The 12,824-nt window shown below is 40.5% G+C and overlaps 1 protein-coding gene across 1 annotated transcript in view; it reads left to right on the forward strand.

Moving 5' to 3' along the window:
- The first annotated feature begins 10,508 nt into the window (after window positions 1-10,508).
- LOC129778288 (uncharacterized) overlaps window positions 10,509-12,824 on the forward strand; it is a 7,589-nt gene continuing 5,273 nt past the window's right edge. The window contains exon 1 of the mRNA XM_055785093.1: window positions 10,509-11,073. Within this exon, the coding sequence (XP_055641068.1) occupies window positions 10,881-11,073 (193 nt within the window). The 5' untranslated portion in view covers window positions 10,509-10,880. The remainder of the gene's footprint in view (window positions 11,074-12,824) is intronic.

Below are 12,824 nucleotides of genomic sequence, written 5' to 3' on the forward strand. Positions count from 1 at the left end.
ATGATTCCCTCCCAATCCCACCAAACACACAACAAAACCTTCCTGTCGTCAATCCGGGCTTGGCGATGGTTTGGGCCGGCTCACCGCGCTTCGACCACGACTTTTTTCGCTTTAGGTTGTCGTACGTGATCCACTTTTCATCACCAGTCACCATCTTCTTCAAAAATGGGTCGAGTTCGTTCCGTTGCTGCAGTGCATCGCAGGCGTTGATTCGGTATAAAAGATTTTTTTGCGTCAACTCGTGTGGCACCCACGAATCCAGCTTTTTTTGGAATCAAATCTTCTGCAAATGGTTCCAAACGGTTTTATGGTCTATACCCAGTTCCTGGCCAATCGTTCGAGTGCTCACATGCCGCTCTACTTGGATGATTTGTCGCCTTTAAATAGCCGTATAGTATGACCTAGAGATGTGCCATCCGCTCATGAGCTGTTCCGAAGAATCGACTCTTTGAAGTGAGTTGACGCGGAACAGCTCGCAAAAAAAATCAAACAGTTCTTCAGCTCACTTTGATGATGATGAAGGAGAGAAAAGAGCTGTAGAATTGAAGAGAGTGTGTGAGCTGTAAGATTCAAATGTACTGACCGTCTCTCGCTCTTCGTGTTAAGACATCAATTTAGTTTCATTTGTCCCTCGTCTTTTCAACTGTTATATTCGCGTTGACGGCATTGAGCTTTGTTTACCAGTTTAGGGGGCGCCAAAAATAATAATTGGCTCTCAGGCAGAATGAACACGTTTTTAAAATTCAAATTATTAATGAAAATTAACTTCTGTGTATCAAATGAGTATTCTATTTCAATGAAAAACACTCTGTTTGCAGGCGGTGCAAAAATCTCATAAGATTTTTTTTTTTTTGAAGAAAACTTTCTATTGTAATGTAAAGCCTCAGTAAAAATGTCGGAAATGTTGTACTCGCCGAGTCTGTTGTAAATAATAGTCTGGAATACGTGTTTCAAGTAATTAATAATATGGTGTGAAAAATTTCATTTGAATTTTAACATTTTCAAACTGGCTTCGTGGCTATCGAGTTTGGGACCCAAATTGAAAGTCGGCTCTGACAACTGAGCTGAAGAGCTGTTCATAAAGAACAGCTCATTTAGATGAGCTGATATGATCAGAGCTGTTCATCATGATGAGCTGATTTGCACACCTCTAGTATGACCCGATGCGATAGGTACAACATAAGATATGTTTAAGTGTTGCCATATATTGACAATATACGACATTTCTTTTTCTCCAACCCAATATATATTTTTTTATTTGACATTAAACTTCAAAAATATTTTAGTATCATTCTGAAAAAATATAACGTTGTTGTTCAGGGTATTCAAAATGTCGAGTTTCTTTCCCAATAAGGAGCATTTGCGGCATTCGTTACTTTTTTTCATTTGAAGAAAAAAGTAGTCGAAGCACATAGTTTGCTTGTGGAAGCTTTTGGTGAATATGCTCCAGGTGTGAAAACATGTGAGAGTGAAACGTGGTGATTTCAATCTTAAGGACTATGCCCATTCTGGTACAGCGGAAGAGTTTGGGCAGTTGTTGAAGGCAGACTTTTTAGTTCTGCATTCAATTGTTCGCTTAAGGACAATAACACGATAGGATCCTATTGTTTTATCTCTTCTGTATCCTTTATGAGTTTTCTGTTTTAAGATTGACTATACTTCTATTGAATTATGAAGGATCCTTTGTTCCACAGGGTAACTTCGATATAACGTACATTTTACTTTCAAAGTTGTACGTTGTATCGAGTTGTACGTTATATCGAAGCATAATAAAGAACTCAAAAACATAGCTTATATTATTTTATTGTGTTGCTGTTTGAGAAAGGTTAATGAATAAATTCAACTAGAAGACGAAGCCAACCTATCTCTTGATGTTTCTCTTTGTACTGTTGATTGAAGTGTGATTCATTTAGAATACGGAATCACAAAACAGTTGTATTTCGGGATTGGTTGAAAGTACAACGCAAGATTTAGTATCAAAATACAGATAATTTATTGTTCTTCCAGAAAAAAAATATTCAAAAAATTATTCCTTTGGACTTTGATAATGTGTACGTTATATCGAGGGTACGTTATAACGAGGATACGTTATATCAAAGTTCCCCTGTATTTGGTTTTTTCCTTTTCCTCCTATGTACTGCACTATATAATACATCATATATAATTTTGTAGAAATATCCACAGCTTGCTTTATATTTACATTGCGAAGCCATGTATTTCCATTCTGCCATTCAATGCCATTCAATATCGCTTTATTGTGGAAGCCACCTTACTTTTCAGATCTTTTTTTAAACACCGAGTCGATAACAAATGAGGACACGACTTCAAATCTCACCTAAGCTAAATTGACCAGATGGCCAGAGGTCTAACGCAGGACACAAAAAAAAACCTTTATTTATTTACGTTATGTGAACATAAGTCATACAATGGATCATTTGAAAATTCGAAGCCTTTTTTCAACAATTTAAGTGTTAACGCATGCATTAAAAATGGACTAATTCCGGATGGCGATATAAAAAACTAGAAAAGATAATTCAATGGAACAAATTTTCTCGAATCTTATGTTCATTTAGCTTCCAACAAAAATGATTCAACGCTATTGATTCGCCAGGGCGAAAACAGTCAAGCAACTTTATGATTTTTTTCGTACTGCCAGCTCCACCCGGAGCGAAGAAGATGGATATCCTGCGGCACTTCATGTCCACCGGAGAGCCGATTTGGTATTTACCAAGACGGGTCTATGGTACTAGGTGAGGCCGTTTCGTCACTAAGTTGGTTAGGGGAGCGGTATATGAAAACAGTACGGAAGAAAGCAGAAGGGGAATTATTTGTTTGTAGCGTGAAAGAGACAGACTGATCACGAGCGAGCTTCGGCACTAGCGTATTGTGTTTTGTTTACAAACAAAACACAGTAGACTTCCAAGATGGCTGAAGAGTGGTTTTAGCAAGTTGGCCCACCTTAGGATATACTTCTAGGCGCCTTGGTATTTACCAAGACGGGTCTATGGTACTAGGTGAGGCCGTTTCGTCACTAAGTTGGTTAGGGGAGCGGTATATGAAAACAGTACGGAAGAAAGCAGAAGGGGAATTATTTGTTTGTAGCGTGAAAGAGACAGACTGATCACGAGCGAGCTTCGGCACTAGCGTATTGTGTTTTGTTTACAAACAAAACACAGTAGACTTCCAATATGGCTGAAGAGTGGTTTTAGCAAGTTGGCCCACCTTAGGATATACTTCTAGGCGCCTTGGTATTTACAACAATGTTCACTATCGGTGCGATGAAACTGACTCAACGTGTTAATCTTCGGATTCATTGGAAGCGCACTTCTTCTTCTTCTTCTTCTTCTTTTTGGCTTTAACGTTTCAATTCATTCGCCTCTAGTTGGATGCGCTCTTGAACATTCTGCCAAATACAGTGACTCAAATCCGTAATCGTACTCCACCATGCAGATCTCTTTTCCCTTCTGTTGAAGGTCGAAAAAAAGCTTTCGGAACACTCATTTAGATAAAATTATAGTGTCATATGAGAGTTTGCTCACTGTTTTCAGAATAATGGTTTTTATTTCTGTAAAAATGGCGAATGTATGTGCTAATGTATGAAAATTGACTCAAACTCATAATCGTACGCTGGTTGAAATCTCTACTCGATTTCAAAGGCGTTGACCAATTTCCTAATTCCATCATTAGTATGGTATCCCTTGTTCATTTCAACTAGCTTTAGCTGTCTTTAGCCTTATCTACGAGTTTTTTTGGTATATTCGGAAGGTATATTTATCTAAATATAATGTTCTGAAAGCTTGTTTTGCCAAGACAATGACCCAGAGCTCAAGACATATGAAGTTCACACATGGTTACATTACAATTACTCAAAAGTTATTGATATTCCTCCACAATCTTCCGACATCAATCCCAGTAAAAAACTAAGGAAGCTATCTTTGTAGGAAATTTAACAACCATTAAATTTCTAAAAATAACGATTTTAAAAACCACTTGATGAAAAACTTGATAAATATTCCTTTCGAATACACCAAAAAAACTCATAGATAAGGCTTAAGATATCTAAAGATAACTAAAGATAGTTGCAATGAACAAGGGATACCATATTAATGACGGAATTAGGAAATTGGCCAACGCCTTCGAAATCGAGTTGATATTTCAACCAGCGTACGATTATGAGTTTGAGTAAATTTTCATACATTAGCACATACATCCTCCATTTTTTGAGAAATAAAAATCATTATTCTGAAAACACATAGCAGACCTTTTAACTCTCATATGACACTATAATTTTACCTAAATATAATGTTCTGAAAGCTTGTTTTCGACTTTCAAAAGATAGGGAAAAGAGATCTGCATGGTGGAGTACGTTTACGGATTTGAGTCACGTTGTTGAGAAAATGTTGAGAAAATCAACATCATCGAATTGTAATCTTAAAATATATCGATATCGCGGGACGTCTGGTCAGTTTAACCTAAGTGACAAAATATAGTCGCATTTTACCAACCTAATAATCGAAAACACGCAGCTGTAAGGTACGCGCGATGTTGAATAATTGCGTGCTTCGTATACATAACCTCTGGGCTCATTCAGCTCGCGCAGTCCGAAGACATCGGTCGCAAATTTGTTCGCGATTATTATAAAGTGGAGATTATACCGTTATCAGTTCGTGGCTGGTGAAGTTATTTCGCCCTAACGGGGTTCTCTTTATTGCGCGAGTGAGGAGAGCAGCAATCACTACCAGCGTGAGGAAGAAGTCCTCCACGGCGGACGCGGTGCGTGTGCCGTATCATCGCTGTGTGTGCTTTAGCATCGTCATCGATTCCATCATCGTTTTGTGGTGCGATATACCGTTGCATCTGTGCCGAGCGATTGCCACGCGGTTCGATTGAGACACCGCTTCATTTCATTCGCATTGGTGTGCGATTTAGGTATAATATATATTAGGTTTAGAAATACAAAAAAAAATAAGAATTATATTATTTTATATCTGCCGTAATGGCAGAAGGTCATGTTGACATGGAGATTGAAACTACTGTTTCCTCCTCACTAGCTACAACGGGGGCTGGGAAGTCGCTTAAACGCGTTCCCCCCTCAGAAGATGTCTCTTCAGAGAAAGAGGTAATCTACCTTAACAAGCCCCCCTCAAGAAAATTGGCAAACTTTTCCTCTTCGCCCCCTCAATCTCCCGCTCCCGCTTCCGCTCTACTACCGAACTTGCCTCCCAGCCCTACTGATACCGCTCCCGTTCAACAATCGACCTCGTCCTCCCCCTCAGTTGTTTCCTCTCCTCGTGTCAAGGTCTATCCAGACGATGCACTTGGAGCTGGTCCATGGGTTGTTTTTTTCCGGCCTAAACCAAAAGGAAAGGCAATTAATGTCATTCAGGTTTCGAAAGATCTGGCAAGATTATATTCCTCCGTGGTCGAAATCTCTAAGGTTAGACCGAACAAACTGCGTGTTGTCGTGAGTGATCGGAAACACGCGAATGCAATTGTGATCGACGAGAGATTCTCCCTAGAGTATCGCGTCTACGTGCCCTCCCATGACGTAGAAATCTCGGGGGTGGTAACTGAAACTGGTCTGACGTGCGAAATGATAAAAGAAGGAGTTGGTAAATTTAAAAGACTCCCGTTGGTGGGTGTTAAAATTTTGGACAGCCGCCAACTAGGAAAAGTATCCCAAGAAGAGGGAAAAACTAAATTCACGCCGTCAGACTCGTTTCGAGTAACTTTTGCTGGTTCCGCTCTACCTGACTACGTCATGGTGGGCAAATTGAGATTGCCTGTGCGACTCTTCGTGCCAAAGCCCATGACTTGCCAAAAATGCAAGTCAGTTGGTCACACTTCAGATTATTGTGCCAACAAGGAGCGCTGTGCCACTTGCGGAGAGCAACATGAGGGGAAATCCTGCAGTGCGACTGAGCATAAATGTCCATATTGCGGGGGATCCCCACACGAGCTCTCAGTTTGTGAAAATTACAAGAGTCGCTGGGAGAAACAGAAGCGCTCTTTGAAGGAACGCTCGAAACGCACTTTTGCGGATATTTTAAAGGGCGCTTCGCCACTGGCCCAACAACAACAACCAATCAACACACAAAATGTCTTCGCCACGTTGCCCGTTGACGAAATAGAAGCGGACACAGCTAACGGGGACACACCGTTCATTTTCCAAGGGAATCCCCGGCGCAAAAATGTGACCACTCCCAAAGTTCAAGGACAAGCCCCTCCGGTGATACCCCCTGTTAGCTTGCCCAAAAAATCGAGTGCAGCGGATAAGCAAAATCAGGTTCCTCCTGGCCTCCGTGGTAATAGTTCACCTTCGAACGACCCAGCACTCGAGGGGACATCAAAAACCCCAACTGTCCCTGTTTTTCCGTCAAGTTCAACTTCCCAATCGGGATTTATAAAGTTGTCTGACCTTGTGGATCAAATCTTCACGTGTTTTAATGTTTCCGACTCCATCAGAACCATTGTCACCGCAATGCTACCAGTACTAAAGACAATTTTGCAGCAATTGATGCAAACATGGCCCCTCCTTGCAATGATTATCTCTCTTGATGTCTAATTTAAATAGAGAGGTCGGAGATATCACTGTTTTACAGTGGAATTGTCGTAGTCTTTTCCCTAAATTGGATACTTTCAAATTTCTAATTCATAAATTCAATTGTGATGTTTTTGCTCTGTCCGAAACCTGGCTCTCTTCTCAAAATGATCTCTCTTTCCACGATTTTAATATAATACGCTTGGACCGCGATGACAGATACGGAGGGGTACTATTGGGGATTAATAAGTGCCACCCATTTTTTAGAATTGACCTTCCACCTATTGGAGGGATCGAAGCTGTTGCTTGTCATGCAAACATCAGAGGCAAAGACCTCTGTATTGTCAGTTTGTATTGGCCTCCGAGAGCTGCGGTTAGCCGCAAGCAACTTGTTGACATGTGCTCACTCCTTCCTGAGCCACGATTGATCTTGGGAGACTTCAACTCTCACGGAACTGCCTGGGGGGAACAGTACGACGACAATCGTTCATCGTTGATATATGACCTTTGTAACAGCTTCAATATGACCGTTTTGAATACTGGGGAAACAACACGTGTACCTAAACCCCCTGCTAACCCAAGTGCTCTTGACCTCTCGCTTTGCTCGTCGAAGGCCTCCCAATCCATGGTGGGATAGCCAATGTTCCAAGCTTTATCAGGATAAATCGAACGCATTTAAAGCTTTTCGAAAACGTGGAACCATTGAGAATTTTCAAACGTATTTGGACCTTGAAAATCAATTTAAAAACTTGATCAAAGGGAAAAAACGTGCTTATTGGCGAACTTTCGTGGGAGGTTTGTCACGAGAAACGTCAATGAAAAAATTATGGAAAGTGGCTCGAAACATGAGAAATCGCTCTTCATCGAATGAAAGCGAAGAATATTCACATCGATGGATTTTTAATTTTGCACGCAAGGTTTGTCCCGATTCCGTTCCTGTGCAAAAAATTGTTCGAGATATACCACAAGATAGGTGCGATCTTGATTCCGAGTTTTCGATGGTAGAATTCTCTCTTGCTCTCCTTTCTTGTAACAATTCGGCTCCAGGAACGGATAGAATTAAGTTCAACTTGTTAAAAAACCTCCCTGATGTGGCGAAACATCGCTTGTTGAATTTATTCAATCGGTTTCTGGAGCATAATATTGTTCCAGATGATTGGAGACAAGTGCGAATTATAGCTATTCAAAAACCCGGAAAACCCGCGTCCGACTTCAATTCGTACCGCCCAATAGCAATGCTGTCTTGTATACGGAAATTGTTGGAGAAAATGATCTTGTTTCGCCTTGATCATTGGGTTGAAACGAATGGCTTACTCTCAGATACACAATATGGGTTCCGCAGGGGCAAGGGGACGAATGATTGTCTTGCGTTGCTTTCTTCAGAAATTCAAATGGCTTACGCCGAAAAAAAACAAATGGCTTCAGTATTCTTGGACATAAAGGGGGCCTTTGATTCTGTTTCAATAGAGGTTTTGTCAGACAAATTACACTCTCGGGGTCTGCCGCCTCTGTTGAATAATATGTTATATAACTTGCTTTGTGAGAAACAGTTGAATTTTTCTCACGGGGATTCGACAGTAAATCGGGTCTCCTACATGGGCCTCCCCCAGGGCTCATGTTTAAGCCCCCTTTTGTACAACTTCTATGTAAGCGACATCGACAATTGTCTTACACAAAATTGCAGCCTAAGACAACTTGCAGATGACGGAGTGGTGTCTGTCGTAGGATCAAACGAATCCGACCTGCAAGGACCCTTACAAGATACTTTGAACAATTTTTCAACCTGGGCCATTGGGCTAGGGATCGAATTCTCCACGGAGAAAACAGAGATGGTGGTTTTTTCTAGGAAGCATAGACCAGCAAAACCAAAGCTTCAACTTTTGGGTAAACCTATCACTCATGCTATGTCATTCAAGTATCTTGGGGTCTGGTTCGACTCCAAATGTACTTGGGGGGCCCATATTAGGTATCTGAGTAAAAAATGCCAACAAAGAATAAACTTTCTCCGTACAATTACCGGCACATGGTGGGGAGCCCATCCCGAAGATCTTATAATGTTGTATCGAACAACTATTCTCTCAGTGATGGAGTATGGCAGTTTCTGTTTTCAATCAGCTGCCAAAACACATCTCATTAAACTCGAGCGAATTCAGTATCTTTGTCTCCGTATTGCGTTGGGATGTATGCCCTCAACGCATACCATGAGTCTCGAGGTTTTGGCAGGCGTACTCCCACTAATAGATCGCTTCAATTTATTATCTCTTCGGTTCTTCATCCGGTGTAAGGTTATGAACCCATTGGTGATCGGAAATTTTGAGCAGCTTATCGAGCTAAATTTTCATTCAGGATTCATGAGCTCATATCATGAATTCATCTCCATGCAGGTTGATCCTTCTTCGTATACTCCCAACCGTGTTTGTTTTCCTGACTACATCAATTCCTCTGTACATTTTGATCTGTTCATGAAGGAGAAAATCCATGGAATTCCAGATTATCATCGATCGGGGATCATTCCTACGATCTTCAATGCAAAGTATGGGCGTGTCAATTGTGATAATATGTACTTTACTGATGGGTCCTCTATGAATGAGTCCACAGGATTTGGAGTGTTCAACGAAATTTTTAGCACCTCCCACAGTCTTCAGAATCCTTGCTCTGTGTATATTGCTGAATTGGCAGCAATACATTGGGCGCTGGACAGCGTCGCCTCACGACCTGTTGAACACTATTACATTGTAACGGATAGTCTTAGCTCTGTCGAAGCTATCCGTTCAGTGAGGCCGGAAAAGCACTCGCCGTACTTCCTTGAGAGAATACGAGAAATTTTGAGTGCTTTAACCAGACGCTGTTATGTCATTACCTTTGTCTGGGTCCCTTCACATTGCTCAATTCCGGGTAACGAGAGGGCTGACTCATTGGCAAAGGTAGGTGCAATTGAAGGCGATATTTATCAGCGTCAAATCGCTTTCAATGAATTTTATTCTTTAGTCCGTAAAAATACCATCGCTAACTGGCAACGTAAATGGAACGAAGATGAATTGGGCCGGTGGTTTCACTCGATTATCCCTAAGGTTAGCCTCAAACCATGGTTCAAAAGTCTGGACTTAAGTCGGGACTTTATTCGCACCTTCTCTCGACTCATGTCCAATCACTGTTCGTTAGACGCGCTACTCTTTCGTTTTAATCTTGCCGATGGCAATATCTGTGCTTGTGGCCAAGGTTACCACGACATCGAACACGTTGTTTGGTCGTGCGAGGAGTATCTTGTTGCCAGATCGAATTTAGAAAACTCTCTTCGGGCTAGAGGAAGGCAGCCCAATGTGCCGGTGAGAGATGTGTTAGCTGGTTTAGACCTTGATTACATGTCCCAAATATATGTCTTCCTAAAAGCTATCAATCTTCGTGTGTGATTGTCCTTATATCCTTATATTCTCCTTTTCCTTTCCCTTCGCGAGAAATCAAATCCCTTCTTACTAACAATAGAATAAGGTGAAATGTAAATACATGTTAGATATAAGATAGGCTTAAGAATTGAGTATGATGAATGTGAGTGCGAATGTGAGTGTGAACATTGTCAACATATCCTTATATCCCATCCTTTTCCTGAAACAAAATGTCACCCTTCTAAACTCGAGCAAGCCGCGAGTAATCGGTTCTCTACTTCATTAACATTAGAATTAATAAAAAATGTTTATATATACTTGTAACTATACAAATAGGAGTTTGGCTCCTTTAAACTTATGTAACTGAGCCTGTAAAAATAAACGATTTAATAAAAAAAAAAAAAAAAACCTCTGGGCTCTATCAACACATGCCCACATACAGAATCACATTTGACTTAAAACAATCGGAACCGCGTGGTGTTACATTTGCTCGCATCTCTCGGCAAATTTAGTCTCTTTCTCTCTCTCAATGCCCCCCACACAAACACACACAAAACTGACTGCCTTTTGTGCCGCATTTCGTGGCACTCTGTTGTTGTTTTTCTAACGCGCTGGCATGAGCCATCCCATCGTATTTGCTAGTAGACGCATAAAAAAGCCCTTGTGTTTTTCCTTTTTTTTTCTTCTATTTTGCCCCTTGGATGGGCATCTCATGTTGCAATTTTCTAGGATAGGGTCCTGCGCACACAATCGCGCGACAGTTCAAAACAAACGTCAAGTGATGGATATTCGCGGAAAGTGGCACGCGCATACAGTTAGGATTCCGAAGACGATCATCACCAGCGGCAGCAGCACACCCATATTGATCTAATCGTCGTCGTCGTCGCTGGTTCGGCACGGTGGAAGCAAATGACAGAAAGAAACGGCGGCGACGAAACATCATCAAGGTCAGCAAGATGGTGATTAGTGCTACGAAAAAGATGTTTTTGTTGACATTTGTGCTGTTCATCATGTGCGTAGTCCTGTTCTTTGTGCTAGTTGCGCTGAGGAAAAACGAAAAAACCAACCAATGGGAAAACTTCATTCGCCGGGGCCAAGCGAGGCAAACCGATACGGGCGCTACCAATCATTGGTATTATGTGATAAGAGGTGGGTTTATCTTGCTGTTATTGTCTATCGGTGTAACTGAAAGTGCGATGCGGTGCTATTTCTTATTTGAAAAAGATTAGATAAAATTTTTTCTACTCGAAACGATAGAAGTAAAAATGGCCCAGGAATTGCGAATGAATGGTAACGCCAATTTGATTCTCGTTCCAGCGCAGTATATCCAAACTAGGGTGCCAATGAATGTATGGGTAAAAATTGACCCTAACATGTCAAAAAGTTACCCTATACAAAATTTTCACCACCTCGAAAAACACCCTATGCCGATTTTCAGTTCAATCGGACTTAAGGGAAAGTGGCGCAAAGCGGTCAAAGTTTGATTTTTTTTGAAAATCGAAAAATCAACAAGAAATCGGTCTTTTCAAAAAAAAAAAAATTGACGCCAAATGTCTTAAAATTGAAACGTCGAGATCTAGTGTCATCTCGAAAATTTTTCGTTTTGTCAAAAATCGGCACTCTGGTTTTTTTTTCGGGGTACGAAACGAAAAGTATGGTTTTGGGTGTGAATAAAAATAGTTATCTCGATTTTTCATTCGGAACTAGCTAAGAAATGTTGATTTGCACGATAATGGGCCTGATCACGAACGTCACTTCACGGAGGAAATGGAATGGATTGTATGCAATTTGTATGCACTTAATTTCGTATTCACCGTGAAGTGACGTTCGTGATCAGGCCCAATATACCCTATGCAAAATATTAGCTCATTCGGACTTCATTTACTTGCTACGAAATGTTGATTTGCACGATAATACACCCTATGCAACAAATTAGCTCATTCGGACTTCATTTACTGGTGTCACAAACGTTAGAATTTTGATTTTTTTTTAAAAACGAAAAATCACCGAAAATCGGAGTTTTAAAAAAATTAATTGCATAACAAGTCGAGATTTACAGTTACATAAAATTTTTTTTTTGTCAAAAATCGATTTTTCAGGCGGAAAAACGATCAAAAAAATAGCAAAAAAAATTTCGAGATAGCTGTAAATCTCGACAATTAATGCAATTTTAAGAATATGGCATCAATTTTTTTTGAAAACCTCGATTTTCGGTGATTTTTCGTTTTTAAAAAAAAATCCAAATTCTAACGTTTGTGACACCAGTAAATGAAGTCCGAATGAGCTAATTTGTTGCATAGGGTGTATTATCGTGCAAATCAACATTTCGTAGCAAGTTCCGAATGAAAAATCGACATAACTATTTTTATTGGTACCCAAAACCATACTTTTTGTTTCGTACTCCAAAAAAAAAAGTCACAGAATGCCGATTTTTGACAAAAAAAAATTTCGAGATGACACTAGATCTCGAAGTTTAAGGCAATTTTAAGTCATTTGGCATCAAAAATTTTTTTCCGAAAACCCCGATTTCGTTTACCCTCGGGTGATTTTTCGATTTTCAAAATACTCAAACTTTGACCACTTTGCGCCACTCTCCCTTAGGTCCGATTGAGCTGAAATTCGGCGAGGCATTCAGCATTTGAGGTGGTGAACATTTTTTATGGGGTAACTTTTTGAAATCCAAGATGACCATTTCCATTGGCAGCTGTCCATAATACTAAATCTAGCAGTGATCGATGAGTGAATATTTTTTTTTTCATTCGGACCCTTTCACTACGGCAGTGTGCTCCGTCGGAGTGCTACCGCTGAACGAAGCACTGCGCCGAAAAGTATGCATATCGTGCTAGTGTGATCGATGTGCAGTTTCACCCTGATGTTGTCTTTAGTTTTAAAAAACGATT

The sequence above is a fragment of the Toxorhynchites rutilus genome, chromosome 3 (assembly GCF_029784135.1).
Source record: "Toxorhynchites rutilus septentrionalis strain SRP chromosome 3, ASM2978413v1, whole genome shotgun sequence".
NCBI lineage: Eukaryota > Metazoa > Arthropoda > Insecta > Diptera > Culicidae > Toxorhynchites > Toxorhynchites rutilus.